The sequence below is a fragment of the Eucyclogobius newberryi genome, unplaced genomic scaffold (genome assembly GCF_026437365.1).
Source record: "Eucyclogobius newberryi isolate DKJ021-1_F unplaced genomic scaffold, fEucNew1.0.hap1 SCAF_18, whole genome shotgun sequence".
Taxonomy (NCBI): Eukaryota; Metazoa; Chordata; class Actinopteri; order Gobiiformes; family Gobiidae; genus Eucyclogobius; species Eucyclogobius newberryi.
This window is the reverse complement of record NW_027315812.1, coordinates 1,231,953-1,249,880: the sequence shown is the minus strand read 5'-3', so window position 1 is coordinate 1,249,880 and position 17,928 is coordinate 1,231,953. Positions and strand designations below refer to the sequence as shown.

The following is a 17,928-nucleotide window of genomic DNA, read 5'->3' as shown; positions in this document are numbered from 1 at the left end:
GAGGAGCAAAGACTCATGAGGAGGAGGAGCAAAGACTCATGAGGAGGAGGAGCAAAGACTCATGAGGAGGAGGAGCAAAGACTCATGAGGAGGAGGAGCAAAGACTCATGAGGAGGAGGAGCAAAGACTCATGAAGAGGAGGAGCAAAGACTCATGAAGAGGAGGAGCAAAGACTCATGAGGAGGAGGAGCAAAGACTCATGATGAGGAGGAGCAAAGACTCATAATGAAGGAGAAGCAAAGACTTATGAGGAGGAGCAAAGTCTCATGAGGAGGAGCAAAGACTCATGAGGAGGAGGAGCAAAGACTCATGAGGAGGAGGAGCAAAGACTCATGATGAGGAGCAAAGTCTCATGAGGAGGAGCAAAGACTCATAATGAAGGAGGAGCAAAGACTTATGAGGAGGAGGAGCAAAGTCTCATGAGGAGGAGGAGCAAAGTCTCATGAGGAGGAGCAAAGACTCATGAGGAGGAGGAGCAAAGACTCATGAGGAGGAGGAGCAAAGACTCATGAGGAGGAGGAGCAAAGACTCATGAGGAGGAGCAAAGACTCATGAGGAGGAGCAAAGACTCATGAGGAGGAGAAAAGACTAATGAGGAGGAGCAAAGACTCATCAGGAGGAGCAAAGACTCATGAGGAGGAGCAAAGACTCATGAGGAGGAGCAAAGACTCATGAAAAGGAGGAGCAAAGACTCATGAGGAGGAGGAGCAAAGACTGATGAAGAGGAGGAGCAAAGACTCATGAGGAGGAGGAGCAAAGACTCATGAGGAGGAGGAGCAAAGACTCATGAGGAGGAGGAGCAAAGACTCATGAGGAGGAGGAGCAAAGACTCATGAGGAGGAGCAAAGACTCATGAGGAGGAGGAGCAAAGACTCATGAGGAGGAGGAGCAAAGTCTCATGAGGAGGAGCAAAGACTCATAATGAAGGAGGAGCAAAGACTCATGAGGAGGAGGAGCAAAGTCTCATGAGGAGGAGGAGCAAAGTCTCATGAGGAGGAGCAGAGACTCATGAGGAGGAGCAAAGACTCATGAGGAGGAGGAGCAAAGACTCATGAGGAGGAGGAGCAAAGACTCATGAGGAGGAGGAGCAAAGACTCATGAGGAGGAGGAGCAAAGACTCATGAGGAGGACCAAAGACTCATGAGGAGGAGAAAAGACTCATGAGGAGGAGCAAAGACTCATCAGGAGGAGCAAAGACTCATGAGGAGGAGCAAAGACTCATGAGGAGGAGGAGCAAAGACTCATGAGGAGGAGGAGCAAAGACTCATGAGGAGGAGGAGCAAAGACTCATGAGGAGGAGGAGCAAAGACTGATGAGGAGAACGTGAGGATCTTCCTGCATGTCTTCCTCCTGCATGTCCTCCTCCTGCTCCTCCTGGGCGTACCTGCAGCCCCTCGATGGCGAGCCGCAGCACGTTGGGCGTGAGCTTTGAGGCTTGTTTGAAGGAGAAGTTGCTCCAGTCGATGATCAGGATGAAGCCGTTCACCTGGAGCTCCGGGTTTTCTATCAGCACCTCCAGAGAGAGGAGGATCGCTCTGAGGATGTCCATGAAGGAGTGTCTGAGGAGGAGAGAGGAGGTGAGTGAGGAGCAGAGAGGAGGTGAGTCTGAGGAGGAGAGAGGTGAGTCTGAGGAGGAGAGGAGGTAAGTCTGAGGAGGAGAGAGGAGGTGAGTCTGAGGAGGAGAGGAGGTAAGTCTGAGGAGAGAGGAGGTGAGTCTGAGGAGCAGAGAGGAGGTGAGTCTGAGGAGGGGAGAGGAGGTGAGTCTGAGGAGCAGAGAGTAGGTGAGTCTGAGGAGCAGAGAGGTGAGTCTGAGGAGCAGAGAGGAGGTGAGTCTGAGGAGGAGAGAGGAGGTGAGTCTGAGGAGCAGAGAGGAGGTGATTTTGAGGAGGAGAGAGGTGAGTCTGAGGAGCAGAGAGGAGGTGAGTCTGAGGAGGAGAGAGGAGGTGAGTCTGAGGAGGAGAGAGGAGGTGAGTCTGAGGAGCAGAGAGGAAGAGAGGCGAGTCTGAGGAACAGAGAGGAGGCGAGTCTGAGGAGCAGAGAGGAGGTGAGTCTGAGGAGGAGAGAGGAGGTGAGTCTGAGGAGCAGAGAGGAGGTGAGTCTGAGGAGCAGAGAGGAGGTGAGTCTGAGGAGCAGAGAGGAGGTGAGTCCTAGGAGGAGAGAGGAGGTGAGTCTGAGGAGCAGAGAGGAGGTGAGTCTGAGGATGAGAGAGGTGAGTCTGAGGAGCAGAGAGGAGGTGAGTCTGAGGAGCAGAGAGGAGGTGAGTCTGAGGAGCAGAGAGGAGGTGAGTCTGAGGAGCAGAGAGGAGGTGAGTCCGAGGAGGAGAGAGGAGGTGAGTCCGAGGAGCAGAGAGGAGGTGAGTCTGAGGAGCAGAGAGGAGGTGAGTCTGAGGAGCAGAGAGGAAGAGAGGCAAGTCTGAGGAGCAGAGAGGAGGTGAGTCTGAGGAGCAGAGAGGAGGTGAGTCTGAGGAGGTGAGTCTGAGGAGGTGAGAGGAGGTGAGTCTGAGGAGGAGAGAGGTGAGTGAGGAGCAAAGAGGAGGTGAGTCTGAGGAGGAGAGAGGAGGTGAGTCTGAGGAGGAGAGAGGAGGTGAGTCTGAGGAGGAGAGAGGAGGTGAGTCTGAGGAGCAGAGAGGAGGTGAGTCTGAGGAGGAGAGAGGAGGTGAGTCTGAGGAGGAGAAAGGAGGTGAGTCTGAGGAGGTGAGTCTGAGGAGGAGAGAGGTGAGTGAGGAGCAAAGAGGAGGTGAGTCTGAGGAGCAGAGAGGAGGTGAGTCTGAGGAGGAGAGAGCAGGTGAGTCTGAGGAGCAGAGAGGAAGAGAGGCGAGTCTGAGGAGCAGAGAGGAGGTGAGTCTGAGGAGGAGAGAGGAGGTGAGTCTGAGGAGCAGAGAGGAGGTGAGTCTGAGGAGCAGAGAGGAGGTGAGGAGGAGAGAGGAGGTGAGTCTGAGGAGCAGAGGAAGAGAGGCAAGTCTGAGGAACAGAGGAGGTGAGTCTGAGGAGGAGAGAGGAGGTGAGTCTGAGGAGGAGAGAGGTGAGTCTGAGGAGGAGCGAGGTGAGTCTGAGGAGCAGAGAGGAGGTGAGTCTGAGGAGGTGAGTCTGAGGAGGTGAGAGGAGGTGAGTCTGAGGAGGAGAGAGGTGAGTGAGGAGCAAAGAGGAGGTGAGTCTGAGGAGGAGAGAGGAGGTGAGTCTGAGGAGGAGAGAGGAGGTGAGTCTGAGGAGGAGAGAGGAGGTGAGTCTGAGGAGCAGAGAGGAGGTGAGTCTGAGGAGGAGAGAGGAGGTGAGTCTGAGGAGGAGAAAGGAGGTGAGTCTGAGGAGGTGAGTCTGAGGAGGAGAGAGGTGAGTGAGGAGCAAAGAGGAGGTGAGTCTGAGGAGCAGAGAGGAGGCGAGTCTGAGGAGGAGAGAGGTGAGTCTGAGGAGGAGAGAGGAGGTGAGTCTGAGGAGCAGAGAGGAAGAGAGGCGAGTCTGAGGAGCAGAGAGGAGGTGAGTCTGAGGAGGAGAGAGGAGGTGAGTCTGAGGAGAGAGGAGGTGAGTCTGAGGAGGAGAGAGGTGAGTCTGAGGAGGAGAGAGGAGGTGAGTCTGAGGAGCAGAGAGGAGGTGAGTCTGAGGAGGAGAGAGGAGGTGAGTCTGAGGAGGTGAGTCTGAGGAGGTGAGTCTGAGGAGGTGAGTGGTGAGTCTGAGGAGGAGAAAGGAGGTGAGTCTGAGGAGGAGAGAGGAGGTGAGTCTGAGGAGGTGAGTCTGAGGAGGTGAGTGGTGAGTCTGAGGAGGAGAAAGGAGGTGAGTCTGAGGAGGAGAGAGGAGGTGAGTCTGAGGAGCAGAGAGGAGGTGAGTCTGAGGAGGAGAGAGGAGGTGAGTCTGAGGAGCAGAGAGGTGAGTCTGAGGAGGAGAGAGGAGGTGAGTCTGAGGAGGGGAGAGGAGGTGAGTCTGAGGAGGAGAGAGAAGGTGAGTCTGAGGAGGAGAGAGGAGGTGAGTCTGAGGAGCAGAGAGGAAGAGAGGCGAGTCTGAGGAGCAGAGAGGAGGTGAGTCTGAGGAGGAGAGAGGAGATGAGTCTGAGGAGAGAGGAGGTGAGTCTGAGGAGGATAGAGGAGGTGAGTCTGAGGAGGAGAGAGGAGGCGAGTCTGAGGAGCAGAGAGGAGGCGAGTCTGAGGAGGTGAGAGGAGGCGAGTCTGAGGAGCAGAGAGGAGGTGAGTCTGAGGAGGAGAGAGGAGGTGAGTCTGAGAAGCAGAGAGGAGGTGAGTCTGAGGAGCAGAGAGGAGGTGAGTCTGAGGAGGAGAGAGGAGGTGAGTCCGAGGAGCAGAGAGGAGGTGAGTCTGAGGAGCAGAGAGGAGGTGAGTCTGAGGAGCAGAGAGGAGGTGAGTCTGAGGAGCAGAGAGGAGGTGAGTCTGAGGAGCAGAGAGGAGGTGAGTCTGAGGAGGAGAGAGGAGGTGAGTCTGAGGAGCAGAGAGGAAGAGAGGCAAGTCTGAGGAGCAGAGAGGAGGTGAGTCTGAGGAGGAGAGAGGAGGTGAGTCTGAGGAGGAGAGAGGTGAGTCTGAGGAGGAGCGAGGTGAGTCTGAGGAGCAGAGAGGAGGTGAGTCTGAGGAGCAGAGAGGAGGTGAGTCTCAGGAGGTGAGAGGAGGTGAGTCTGAGGAGGAGAGAGGTGAGTGAGGAGAAAAGAGGAGGTGAGTCTGAGGAGGAGAGAGGAGGTGAGTGTGAGGAGGAGAGAGGAGGTGAGTCTGAGGAGGAGAGAGGAGGTGAGTCTGAGGAGCAGAGAGGAGGTGAGTCTGAGGAGGAGAGAGGAGGTGAGTCTGAGGAGGAGAAAGGAGGTGAGTCTGAGGAGGTGAGTCCGAGGAGGAGAGAGGAGGTGAGTGAGGAGGAGAGAGGAGGTCAGAGTCTGAGGAGCAGATAGGAGGCGAGTCTGAGGAGGAGAGAGGTGAGTCTGAGGAGGAGAGAGGAGGTGAGCCTGAGGAGGAGAGAGGTGAGTCTGAGGAGAGAGGTAAGTCTGAGGAGGAGAGAGGTGAGTCTGAGGAGCAGAGAGGAGGTGAGTCTGAGGAGGAGAGAGGAGGTGAGTCTGAGGAGCAGAGAGGAGGTGAGTCTGAGGAGGAGAGAGGAGGTGAGTCTGAGGAGCAGAGAGGAGGTGAGTCTGAGGAGGAGAGAGGTGAGTCTGAGGAGCAGAGAAGAGGTGAGTCTGAGGAGGAGAGGAGGTGAGTCTGAGGAGGAGAGAGGAGGTGAGTCTGAGGAGCAGAGAGGAGGTGAGTCTGAGGAGGAGAGAGGTGAGTCTGAGGAGGAGAGAGAGGTGAGTCTGAGGAGGAGAGAGAGGTGAGTCTGAGGAGGAGAGAGTAGGTGAGTGAGGAGCAGAGAGGAGGTGAGTCTGAGGAGGAGAGAGGAGGTGAGTCTGAGGAGGAGAGAGGAGGTGAGTCTGAGGAGCAGAGAGGAGGTGAGTCTGAGGAGGAGAGAGGAGGTGAGTCTGAGGAGCAGAGAGGAAGAGAGGCAAGTCTGAGGAGCAGAGAGGGGGTGAGTCTGAGGAGGAGAGAGGAGGTGAGTCTGAGGAGGAGAGAGGAGGTGAGTCTGAGGAGCAAAGAGGTGAGTCTGAGGAGCAGAGAGGAGGTGAGTCTGAGGAGGAGAGAGGAGGTGAGTCTGAGGAGCAGAGAGGAGGTGAGGAGGAGAGAGGAGGTGAGTCTGAGGAGCAGAGGAAGAGAGGCAAGTCTGAGGAACAGAGGAGGTGAGTCTGAGGAGGAGAGAGGAGGTGAGTCTGAGGAGGAGAGAGGTGAGTCTGAGGAGGAGCGAGGTGAGTCTGAGGAGCAGAGAGGAGGTGAGTCTGAGGAGGTGAGTCTGAGGAGGTGAGAGGAGGTGAGTCTGAGGAGGAGAGAGGTGAGTGAGGAGCAAAGAGGACGTGAGTCTGAGGAGGAGAGAGGAGGTGAGTCTGAGGAGGAGAGAGGAGGTGAGTCTGAGGAGGAGAGAGGAGGTGAGTCTGAGGAGCAGAGAGGAAGAGAGGCGAGTCTGAGGAGCAGAGAGGAGGTGAGTCTGAGGAGGAGAGAGGAGGTGAGTCTGAGGAGCAGAGAGGAGGTGAGTCTGAGGAGCAGAGAGGAGGTGAGGAGGAGAGAGGAGGTGAGTCTGAGGAGCAGAGGAAGAGAGGCAAGTCTGAGGAACAGAGGAGGTGAGTCTGAGGAGGAGAGAGGAGGTGAGTCTGAGGAGGAGAGAGGTGAGTCTGAGGAGGAGCGAGGTGAGTCTGAGGAGCAGAGAGGAGGTGAGTCTGAGGAGGTGAGTCTGAGGAGGTGAGAGGAGGTGAGTCTGAGGAGGAGAGAGGTGAGTGAGGAGCAAAGAGGAGGTGAGTCTGAGGAGGAGAGAGGAGGTGAGTCTGAGGAGGAGAGAGGAGGTGAGTCTGAGGAGGAGAGAGGAGGTGAGTCTGAGGAGCAGAGAGGAGGTGAGTCTGAGGAGGAGAGAGGAGGTGAGTCTGAGGAGGAGAAAGGAGGTGAGTCTGAGGAGGTGAGTCTGAGGAGGAGAGAGGTGAGTGAGGAGCAAAGAGGAGGTGAGTCTGAGGAGCAGAGAGGAGGCGAGTCTGAGGAGGAGAGAGGTGAGTCTGAGGAGGAGAGAGGAGGTGAGTCTGAGGAGCAGAGAGGAAGAGAGGCGAGTCTGAGGAGCAGAGAGGAGGTGAGTCTGAGGAGGAGAGAGGAGGTGAGTCTGAGGAGAGAGGAGGTGAGTCTGAGGAGGAGAGAGGTGAGTCTGAGGAGGAGAGAGGAGGTGAGTCTGAGGAGCAGAGAGGAGGTGAGTCTGAGGAGGAGAGAGGAGGTGAGTCTGAGGAGGTGAGTCTGAGGAGGTGAGTCTGAGGAGGTGAGTGGTGAGTCTGAGGAGGAGAAAGGAGGTGAGTCTGAGGAGGAGAGAGGAGGTGAGTCTGAGGAGGTGAGTCTGAGGAGGTGAGTGGTGAGTCTGAGGAGGAGAAAGGAGGTGAGTCTGAGGAGGAGAGAGGAGGTGAGTCTGAGGAGCAGAGAGGAGGTGAGTCTGAGGAGGAGAGAGGAGGTGAGTCTGAGGAGCAGAGAGGTGAGTCTGAGGAGGAGAGAGGAGGTGAGTCTGAGGAGGGGAGAGGAGGTGAGTCTGAGGAGGAGAGAGGAGGTGAGTCTGAGGAGGAGAGAGGAGGTGAGTCTGAGGAGCAGAGAGGAAGAGAGGCGAGTCTGAGGAGCAGAGAGGAGGTGAGTCTGAGGAGGAGAGAGGAGATGAGTCTGAGGAGAGAGGAGGTGAGTCTGAGGAGGATAGAGGAGGTGAGTCTGAGGAGGAGAGAGGAGGCGAGTCTGAGGAGCAGAGAGGAGGCGAGTCTGAGGAGGAGAGAGGAGGCGAGTCTGAGGAGCAGAGAGGAGGTGAGTCTGAGGAGGAGAGAGGAGGTGAGTCTGAGAAGCAGAGAGGAGGTGAGTCTGAGGAGCAGAGAGGAGGTGAGTCTGAGGAGGAGAGAGGAGGTGAGTCCGAGGAGCAGAGAGGAGGTGAGTCTGAGGAGCAGAGAGGAGGTGAGTCTGAGGAGCAGAGAGGAGGTGAGTCTGAGGAGCAGAGAGGAGGTGAGTCTGAGGAGCAGAGAGGAGGTGAGTCTGAGGAGCAGAGAGGAGGTGAGTCTGAGGAGGAGAGAGGAGGTGAGTCTGAGGAGCAGAGAGGAAGAGAGGCAAGTCTGAGGAGCAGAGAGGAGGTGAGTCTGAGGAGGAGAGAGGAGGTGAGTCTGAGGAGGAGAGAGGAGGTTAGTCTGAGGAGGAGAGAGGTGAGTCTGAGGAGGAGAGAGGTGAGTCTGAGGAGGAGCGAGGTGAGTCTGAGGAGCAGAGAGGAGGTGAGTCTGAGGAGCAGAGAGGAGGTGAGTCTCAGGAGGTGAGAGGAGGTGAGTCTGAGGAGGAGAGAGGTGAGTGAGGAGAAAAGAGGAGGTGAGTCTGAGGAGGAGAGAGGAGGTGAGTGTGAGGAGGAGAGAGGAGGTGAGTCTGAGGAGGAGAGAGGAGGTGAGTCTGAGGAGCAGAGAGGAGGTGAGTCTGAGGAGGAGAGAGGAGGTGAGTCTGAGGAGGAGAAAGGAGGTGAGTCTGAGGAGGTGAGTCCGAGGAGGAGAGAGGAGGTGAGTGAGGAGGAGAGAGGAGGTCAGAGTCTGAGGAGCAGATAGGAGGCGAGTCTGAGGAGGAGAGAGGTGAGTCTGAGGAGGAGAGAGGAGGTGAGCCTGAGGAGGAGAGAGGTGAGTCTGAGGAGGAGAGAGGTAAGTCTGAGGAGGAGAGAGGTGAGTCTGAGGAGCAGAGAGGAGGTGAGTCTGAGGAGGAGAGAGGAGGTGAGTCTGAGGAGCAGAGAGGAGGTGAGTCTGAGGAGGAGAGAGGAGGTGAGTCTGAGGAGCAGAGAGGAGGTGAGTCTGAGGAGGAGAGAGGTGAGTCTGAGGAGCAGAGAAGAGGTGAGTCTGAGGAGGAGAGGAGGTGAGTCTGAGGAGGAGAGAGGAGGTGAGTCTGAGGAGCAGAGAGGAGGTGAGTCTGAGGAGGAGAGAGGTGAGTCTGAGGAGGAGAGAGAGGTGAGTCTGAGGAGGAGAGAGAGGTGAGTCTGAGGAGGAGAGAGTAGGTGAGTGAGGAGCAGAGAGGAGGTGAGTCTGAGGAGGAGAGAGGAGGTGAGTCTGAGGAGGAGAGAGGAGGTGAGTCTGAGGAGCAGAGAGGAGGTGAGTCTGAGGAGGAGAGAGGAGGTGAGTCTGAGGAGCAGAGAGGAAGAGAGGCAAGTCTGAGGAGCAGAGAGGGGGTGAGTCTGAGGAGGAGAGAGGAGGTGAGTCTGAGGAGGAGAGAGGAGGTGAGTCTGAGGAGCAAAGAGGTGAGTCTGAGGAGCAGAGAGGAGGTGAGTCTGAGGAGGAGAGAGGAGGTGAGTCTGAGGAGCAGAGAGGAGGTGAGGAGGAGAGAGGTGAGTCTGAGGAGCAGAGGAAGAGAGGCAAGTCTGAGGAACAGAGGAGGTGAGTCTGAGGAGGAGAGAGGAGGTGAGTCTGAGGAGGAGAGAGGTGAGTCTGAGGAGGAGCGAGGTGAGTCTGAGGAGCAGAGAGGAGGTGAGTCTGAGGAGGTGAGTCTGAGGAGGTGAGAGGAGGTGAGTCTGAGGAGGAGAGAGGTGAGTGAGGAGCAAAGAGGAGGTGAGTCTGAGGAGGAGAGAGGAGGTGAGTCTGTGGAGCAGAGAGGAGGTGAGTCTGAGGAGGAGAGAGGAGGTGAGTCTGAGGAGCAGAGAGGAGGTGAGTCTGAGGAGGAGAGAGGTGAGTCTGAGGAGCAGAGAAGAGGTGAGTCTGAGGAGGAGAGGAGGTGAGTCTGAGGAGGAGAGGAGGTGAGTCTGAGGAGGAGAGAGGAGGTGAGTCTGAGGAGCAGAGAGGAGGTGAGTCTGAGGAGGAGAGAGGTGAGTCTGAGGAGGAGAGAGAGGTGAGTCTGAGGAGGAGAGAGAGGTGAGTCTGAGGAGGAGAGAGTAGGTGAGTGAGGAGCAGAGAGGAGGTGAGTCTGAGGAGGAGAGAGGAGGTGAGTCTGAGGAGGAGAGAGGAGGTGAGTCTGAGGAGCAGAGAGGAGGTGAGTCTGAGGAGGAGAGAGGAGGTGAGTCTGAGGAGCAGAGAGGAAGAGAGGCAAGTCTGAGGAGCAGAGAGGGGGTGAGTCTGAGGAGGAGAGAGGAGGTGAGTCTGAGGAGGAGAGAGGAGGTGAGTCTGAGGAGCAAAGAGGTGAGTCTGAGGAGCAGAGAGGAGGTGAGTCTGAGGAGGAGAGAGGAGGTGAGTCTGAGGAGCAGAGAGGAGGTGAGGAGGAGAGAGGAGGTGAGTCTGAGGAGCAGAGGAAGAGAGGCAAGTCTGAGGAACAGAGGAGGTGAGTCTGAGGAGGAGAGAGGAGGTGAGTCTGAGGAGGAGAGAGGTGAGTCTGAGGAGGAGCGAGGTGAGTCTGAGGAGCAGAGAGGAGGTGAGTCTGAGGAGGTGAGTCTGAGGAGGTGAGAGGAGGTGAGTCTGAGGAGGAGAGAGGTGAGTGAGGAGCAAAGAGGAGGTGAGTCTGAGGAGGAGAGAGGAGGTGAGTCTGAGGAGGAGAGAGGAGGTGAGTCTGAGGAGGAGAGAGGAGGTGAGTCTGAGGAGCAGAGAGGAGGTGAGTCTGAGGAGGAGAGAGGAGGTGAGTCTGAGGAGGAGAAAGGAGGTGAGTCTGAGGAGGTGAGTCTGAGGAGGAGAGAGGTGAGTGAGGAGCAAAGAGGAGGTGAGTCTGAGGAGCAGAGAGGAGGCGAGTCTGAGGAGGAGAGAGGTGAGTCTGAGGAGGAGAGAGGAGGTGAGTCTGAGGAGCAGAGAGGAAGAGAGGCGAGTCTGAGGAGCAGAGAGGAGGTGAGTCTGAGGAGGAGAGAGGAGGTGAGTCTGAGGAGCAGAGAGGAGGTGAGTCTGAGGAGCAGAGAGGAGGTGAGGAGGAGAGAGGAGGTGAGTCTGAGGAGCAGAGGAAGAGAGGCAAGTCTGAGGAACAGAGGAGGTGAGTCTGAGGAGGAGAGAGGAGGTGAGTCTGAGGAGGAGAGAGGTGAGTCTGAGGAGGAGCGAGGTGAGTCTGAGGAGCAGAGAGGAGGTGAGTCTGAGGAGGTGAGTCTGAGGAGGTGAGAGGAGGTGAGTCTGAGGAGGAGAGAGGTGAGTGAGGAGCAGAGAGGAGGTGAGTCTGAGGAGGTGAGTCTGAGGAGGTGAGAGGAGGTGAGTCTGAGGAGGAGAGAGGTGAGTGAGGAGCAAAGAGGAGGTGAGTCTGAGGAGGAGAGAGGAGGTGAGTCTGAGGAGCAGAGAGGAGGTGAGTCTGAGGAGGAGAGAGGAGGTGAGTCTGAGGAGCAGAGAGGAGGTGAGTCTGAGGAGGAGAGAGGTGAGTCTGAGGAGCAGAGAAGAGGTGAGTCTGAGGAGGAGAGGAGGTGAGTCTGAGGAGGAGAGAGGAGGTGAGTCTGAGGAGCAGAGAGGAGGTGAGTCTGAGGAGGAGAGAGGTGAGTCTGAGGAGGAGAGAGAGGTGAGTCTGAGGAGGAGAGAGAGGTGAGTCTGAGGAGGAGAGAGTAGGTGAGTGAGGAGCAGAGAGGAGGTGAGTCTGAGGAGGAGAGAGGAGGTGAGTCTGAGGAGGAGAGAGGAGGTGAGTCTGAGGAGCAGAGAGGAGGTGAGTCTGAGGAGGAGAGAGGAGGTGAGTCTGAGGAGCAGAGAGGAAGAGAGGCAAGTCTGAGGAGCAGAGAGGGGGTGAGTCTGAGGAGGAGAGAGGAGGTGAGTCTGAGGAGGAGAGAGGAGGTGAGTCTGAGGAGCAAAGAGGTGAGTCTGAGGAGCAGAGAGGAGGTGAGTCTGAGGAGGAGAGAGGAGGTGGGTCTGAGGAGCAGAGAGGAGGTGAGGAGGAGAGAGGAGGTGAGTCTGAGGAGCAGAGGAAGAGAGGCAAGTCTGAGGAACAGAGGAAGTGAGTCTGAGGAGGAGAGAGGAGGTGAGTCTGAGGAGGAGAGAGGTGAGTCTGAGGAGGAGCGAGGTGAGTCTGAGGAGCAGAGAGGAGGTGAGTCTGAGGAGGTGAGTCTGAGGAGGTGAGAGGAGGTGAGTCTGAGGAGGAGAGAGGTGAGTGAGGAGCAAAGAGGAGGTGAGTCTGAGGAGGAGAGAGGAGGTGAGTCTGAGGAGGAGAGAGGAGGTGAGTCTGAGGAGGAGAGAGGAGGTGAGTCTGAGGAGCAGAGAGGAGGTGAGTCTGAGGAGGAGAGAGGAGGTGAGTCTGAGGAGGAGAAAGGAGGTGAGTCTGAGGAGGTGAGTCTGAGGAGGAGAGAGGTGAGTGAGGAGCAAAGAGGAGGTGAGTCTGAGGAGCAGAGAGGAGGCGAGTCTGAGGAGGAGAGAGGTGAGTCTGAGGAGGAGAGAGGAGGTGAGTCTGAGGAGCAGAGAGGAAGAGAGGCGAGTCTGAGGAGCAGAGAGGAGGTGAGTCTGAGGAGGAGAGAGGAGGTGAGTCTGAGGAGCAGAGAGGAGGTGAGTCTGAGGAGCAGAGAGGAGGTGAGGAGGAGAGAGGAGGTGAGTCTGAGGAGCAGAGGAAGAGAGGGAAGTCTGAGGAACAGAGGAGGTGAGTCTGAGGAGGAGAGAGGAGGTGAGTCTGAGGAGGAGAGAGGTGAGTCTGAGGAGGAGCGAGGTGAGTCTGAGGAGCAGAGAGGAGGTGAGTCTGAGGAGGTGAGTCTGAGGAGGTGAGAGGAGGTGAGTCTGAGGAGGAGAGAGGTGAGTGAGGAGCAAAGAGGAGGTGAGTCTGAGGAGGAGAGAGGAGGTGAGTCTGAGGAGGAGAGAGGAGGTGAGTCTGAGGAGGAGAGAGGAGGTGAGTCTGAGGAGCAGAGAGGAGGTGAGTCTGAGGAGGAGAGAGGAGGTGAGTCTGAGGAGGAGAAAGGAGGTGAGTCTGAGGAGGTGAGTCTGAGGAGGAGAGAGGTGAGTGAGGAGCAAAGAGGATGTGAGTCTGAGGAGCAGAGAGGAGGCGAGTCTGAGGAGGAGAGAGGTGAGTCTGAGGAGGAGAGAGGAGGTGAGTCTGAGGAGCAGAGAGGAAGAGAGGCGAGTCTGAGGAGCAGAGAGGAGGTGAGTCTGAGGAGGAGAGAGGAGGTGAGTCTGAGGAGAGAGGAGGTGAGTCTGAGGAGGAGAGAGGTGAGTCTGAGGAGGAGAGAGGAGGTGAGTCTGAGGAGCAGAGAGGAGGTGAGTCTGAGGAGGAGAGAGGAGGTGAGTCTGAGGAGGTGAGTCTGAGGAGGTGAGTCTGAGGAGGTGAGTGGTGAGTCTGAGGAGGAGAAAGGAGGTGAGTCTGAGGAGGAGAGAGGAGGTGAGTCTGAGGAGGTGAGTCTGAGGAGGTGAGTGGTGAGTCTGAGGAGGAGAAAGGAGGCGAGTCTGAGGAGCAGAGAGGAGGTGAGTCTGAGGAGGAGAGAGGAGGTGAGTCTGAGGAGAGAGGTGAGTCTGAGGAGGAGAGAGGAGGTGAGTCTGAGGATCAGAGAGGAGGTGAGTCTGAGGAGCAGAGAGGAGGTGAGTCTGAGGAGGAGAGAGGAGGTGAGTCTGAGGAGGAGAGAGGAGGTGAGTCTGAGGAGGAGCGAGGTGAGTCTGAGGAGGAGAGAGGAGGTGAGTCTGAGGAGCAGAGAGGAGGTGAGTCTGAGGAGCAGAGAGGAAGAGAGGCGAGTCTGAGGAGCAGAGAGTAGGTGAGTCTGAGGAGGAGAGAGGAGGTGAGTCTGAGGAGGAGAGAGGTGAGTGAGGAGCAGAGAGGAGGTGAGTCTGAGGTGGAGAGAGGAGGTGAGTCTGAGGAGGAGAGAGGAGGTGAGTCTGAGGAGGAGAGAGGAGGTGAGTCTGAGGAGCAGAGAGGAGGTGAGTCTGAGGAGCAGAGAAGAGGAGGTGAGTCTGAGGAGGAGAGAGGAGGTGAGTCTGAGGAGGTGAGTCTGAGGAGGTGAGTGGTGAGTCTGAGGAGGAGAAAGGAGGTGAGTCTGAGGAGGAGAGAGGAGGTGAGTCTGAGGAGCAGAGAGGAGGTGAGTCTGAGGAGGAGAGAGGAGGTGAGTCTGAGGAGCAGAGAGGTGAGTCCGAGGAGGAGAGAGGAGGTGAGTCTGAGGAGGGGAGAGGAGGTGAGTCTGAGGAGGAGAGAGGAGGTGAGTCTGAGGAGGAGAGAGGAGGTGAGTCTGAGGAGCAGAGAGGAAGAGAGGCGAGTCTGAGGAGCAGAGAGGAGGTGAGTCTGAGGAGGAGAGAGGAGATGAGTCTGAGGAGAGAGGAGGTGAGTCTGAGGAGGATAGAGGAGGTGAGTCTGAGGAGGAGAGAGGAGGCGAGTCTGAGGAGGAGAGAGGAGGTGAGTCTGAGGAGAGAGGTGAGTCTGAGGAGGAGAGAGGAGGTGAGTCTGAGGAGCAGAGAGGAGGTGAGTCTGAGGAGCAGAGAGGAGGTGAGTCTGAGGAGGAGAGAGGAGGTGAGTCCGAGGAGGAGCGAGGAGGTGAGTCTGAGGAGGAGCGAGGTGAGTCTGAGGAGAGAGGTGAGTCTGAGGAGGAGAGAGGAGGTGAGTCTGAGGAGCAGAGAGGAGGTGAGTCTGAGGAGGAGAGAGGAGGCGAGTCTGAGGAGCAGAGAGGAGGCGAGTCTGAGGAGGAGAGAGGAGGCGAGTCTGAGGAGCAGAGAGGAGGTGAGTCTGAGGAGGAGAGAGGAGGTGAGTCTGAGGAGAGAGGTGAGTCTGAGGAGGAGAGAGGAGGTGAGTCTGAGGATCAGAGAGGAGGTGAGTCTGAGGAGGAGAGAGGAGGTGAGTCTGAGGAGGAGAGAGGAGGTGAGTCTGAGGAGGAGCGAGGTGAGTCTGAGGAGAGAGGTGAGTCTGAGGAGGAGAGAGGAGGTGAGTCTGAGGAGCAGAGAGGAGGTGAGTCTGAGGAGCAGAGAGGAGGTGAGTCTGAGGAGGAGAGAGGAGGTGAGTCTGAGGAGGAGAGAGGAGGTGAGTCTGAGGAGGAGCGAGGTGAGTCTGAGGAGGAGAGAGGAGGTGAGTCTGAGGAGCAGAGAGGAGGTGAGTCTGAGGAGCAGAGAGGAAGAGAGGCGAGTCTGAGGAGCAGAGAGTAGGTGAGTCTGAGGAGGAGAGAGGAGGTGAGTCTGAGGAGGAGAGAGGTGAGTGAGGAGCAGAGAGGAGGTGAGTCTGAGGTGGAGAGAGGAGGTGAGTCTGAGGAGGAGAGAGGAGGTGAGTCTGAGGAGGAGAGAGGAGGTGAGTCTGAGGAGCAGAGAGGAGGTGAGTCTGAGGAGGAGAGAGGAGGTGAGTCTGAGGAGCAGAGAGGAAGAGAGGCAAGTCTGAGGAGCAGAGAGGGGGTGAGTCTGAGGAGGAGAGAGGAGGTGAGTCTGAGGAGGAGAGAGGAGGTGAGTCTGAGGAGCAAAGAGGTGAGTCTGAGGAGCAGAGAGGAGGTGAGTCTGAGGAGGAGAGAGGAGGTGAGTCTGAGGAGCAGAGAGGAGGTGAGGAGGAGAGAGGAGGTGAGTCTGAGGAGCAGAGGAAGAGAGGCAAGTCTGAGGAACAGAGGAGGTGAGTCTGAGGAGGAGAGAGGAGGTGAGTCTGAGGAGGAGAGAGGTGAGTCTGAGGAGGAGCGAGGTGAGTCTGAGGAGCAGAGAGGAGGTGAGTCTGAGGAGGTGAGTCTGAGGAGGTGAGAGGAGGTGAGTCTGAGGAGGAGAGAGGTGAGTGAGGAGCAAAGAGGAGGTGAGTCTGAGGAGGAGAGAGGAGGTGAGTCTGAGGAGGAGAGAGGAGGTGAGTCTGAGGAGGAGAGAGGAGGTGAGTCTGAGGAGCAGAGAGGAGGTGAGTCTGAGGAGGAGAGAGGAGGTGAGTCTGAGGAGGAGAGAGGAGGTGAGTCTGAGGAGGTGAGTCTGAGGAGGAGAGAGGTGAGTGAGGAGCAAAGAGGAGGTGAGTCTGAGGAGCAGAGAGGAGGCGAGTCTGAGGAGGAGAGAGGTGAGTCTGAGGAGGAGAGAGGAGGTGAGTCTGAGGAGCAGAGAGGAAGAGAGGCGAGTCTGAGGAGCAGAGAGGAGGTGAGTCTGAGGAGGAGAGAGGAGGTGAGTCTGAGGAGCAGAGAGGAGGTGAGGAGGAGAGAGGAGGTGAGGAGGAGAGAGGAGGTGAGTCTGAGGAGCAGAGGAAGAGAGGCAAGTCTGAGGAACAGAGGAGGTGAGTCTGAGGAGGAGAGAGGAGGTGAGTCTGAGGAGGAGAGAGGTGAGTCTGAGGAGGAGCGAGGTGAGTCTGAGGAGCAGAGAGGAGGTGAGTCTGAGGAGAGGAGGTGAGAGGAGGTGAGTCTGAGGAGGAGAGAGGTGAGTGAGGAGCAAAGAGGAGGTGAGTCTGAGGAGGAGAGAGGAGGTGAGTCTGAGGAGGAGAGAGGAGGTGAGTCTGAGGAGGAGAGAGGAGGTGAGTCTGAGGAGCAGAGAGGAGGTGAGTCTGAGGAGGAGAGAGGAGGTGAGTCTGAGGAGGAGAAAGGAGGTGAGTCTGAGGAGGTGAGTCTGAGGAGGAGAGAGGTGAGTGAGGAGCAAAGAGGAGGTGAGTCTGAGGAGCAGAGAGGAGGCGAGTCTGAGGAGGAGAGAGGTGAGTCTGAGGAGGAGAGAGGAGGTGAGTCTGAGGAGCAGAGAGGAAGAGAGGCGAGTCTGAGGAGCAGAGAGGAGGTGAGTCTGAGGAGGAGAGAGGAGGTGAGTCTGAGGAGAGAGGAGGTGAGTCTGAGGAGGAGAGAGGTGAGTCTGAGGAGGAGAGAGGAGGTGAGTCTGAGGAGCAGAGAGGAGGTGAGTCTGAGGAGGAGAGAGGAGGTGAGTCTGAGGAGGTGAGTCTGAGGAGGTGAGTCTGAGGAGGTGAGTGGTGAGTCTGAGGAGGAGAAAGGAGGTGAGTCTGAGGAGGAGAGAGGAGGTGAGTCTGAGGAGGTGAGTCTGAGGAGGTGAGTGGTGAGTCTGAGGAGGAGAAAGGAGGTGAGTCTGAGGAGGAGAGAGGAGGTGAGTCTGAGGAGCAGAGAGGAGGTGAGTCTGAGGAGGAGAGAGGAGGTGAGTCTGAGGAGCAGAGAGGTGAGTCTGAGGAGGAGAGAGGAGGTGAGTCTGAGGAGGGGAGAGGAGGTGAGTCTGAGGAGGAGAGAGGAGGTGAGTCTGAGGAGGAGAGAGGAGGTGAGTCTGAGGAGCAGAGAGGAAGAGAGGCGAGTCTGAGGAGCAGAGAGGAGGTGAGTCTGAGGAGGAGAGAGGAGATGAGTCTGAGGAGAGAGGAGGTGAGTCTGAGGAGGATAGAGGAGGTGAGTCTGAGGAGGAGAGAGGAGGCGAGTCTGAGGAGGAGAGAGGAGGCGAGTCTGAGGAGCAGAGAGGAGGTGAGTCTGAGGAGGAGAGAGGAGGTGAGTCTGAGGAGAGAGGTGAGTCTGAGGAGGAGAGAGGAGGTGAGTCTGAGGATCAGAGAGGAGGTGAGTCTGAGGAGCAGAGAGGAGGTGAGTCTGAGGAGGAGAGAGGTGAGTGAGGAGCAGAGAGGAGGTGAGTCTGAGGTGGAGAGAGGAGGTGAGTCTGAGGAGGAGAGAGGAGGTGAGTCTGAGGAGGAGAGAGGAGGTGAGTCTGAGGAGCAGAGAGGAGGTGAGTCTGAGGAGCAGAGAAGAGGAGGTGAGTCTGAGGAGGAGAGAGGAGGTGAGTCTGAGGAGGTGAGTCTGAGGAGGTGAGTGGTGAGTCTGAGGAGGAGAAAGGAGGTGAGTCTGAGGAGGAGAGAGGAGGTGAGTCTGAGGAGCAGAGAGGAGGTGAGTCTGAGGAGGAGAGAGGAGGTGAGTCTGAGGAGCAGAGAGGTGAGTCCGAGGAGGAGAGAGGAGGTGAGTCTGAGGAGGGGAGAGGAGGTGAGTCTGAGGAGGAGAGAGGAGGTGAGTCTGAGGAGGAGAGAGGAGGTGAGTCTGAGGAGCAGAGAGGAAGAGAGGCGAGTCTGAGGAGCAGAGAGGAGGTGAGTCTGAGGAGGAGAGAGGAGATGAGTCTGAGGAGAGAGGAGGTGAGTCTGAGGAGGATAGAGGAGGTGAGTCTGAGGAGGAGAGAGGAGGCGAGTCTGAGGAGGAGAGAGGAGGTGAGTCTGAGGAGAGAGGTGAGTCTGAGGAGGAGAGAGGAGGTGAGTCTGAGGAGCAGAGAGGAGGTGAGTCTGAGGAGCAGAGAGGAGGTGAGTCTGAGGAGGAGAGAGGAGGTGAGTCTGAGGAGGAGAGAGGAGGTGAGTCTGAGGAGGAGCGAGGTGAGTCTGAGGAGGAGAGAGGAGGTGAGTCTGAGGAGCAGAGAGGAGGTGAGTCTGAGGAGCAGAGAGGAAGAGAGGCGAGTCTGAGGAGCAGAGAGTAGGTGAGTCTGAGGAGGAGAGAGGAGGTGAGTCTGAGGAGGAGAGAGGTGAGTGAGGAGCAGAGAGGAGGTGAGTCTGAGGTGGAGAGAGGAGGTGAGTCTGAGGAGGAGAGAGGAGGTGAGTCTGAGGAGGAGAGAGGAGGTGAGTCTGAGGAGCAGAGAGGAGGTGAGTCTGAGGAGCAGAGAAGAGGAGGTGAGTCTGAGGAGGAGAAAGGAGGTGAGTCTGAGGAGGAGAGAGGAGGTGAGTGAGGAGGAGAGAGGAGGTCAGAGTCT

General features: G+C 57.3%; 1 protein-coding gene across 1 annotated transcript in view; it reads right to left on the bottom strand.

The window, feature by feature from the left end:
* Positions 1-17,928, bottom strand: part of clvs2 (clavesin 2) — a 112,810-nt gene that overhangs the window by 52,764 nt on the left and 42,118 nt on the right. The window contains exon 4 of the mRNA XM_072451252.1: positions 1,385-1,559. Within this exon, the coding sequence (XP_072307353.1) occupies positions 1,385-1,559 (175 nt within the window). The remainder of the gene's footprint in view (positions 1-1,384; positions 1,560-17,928) is intronic.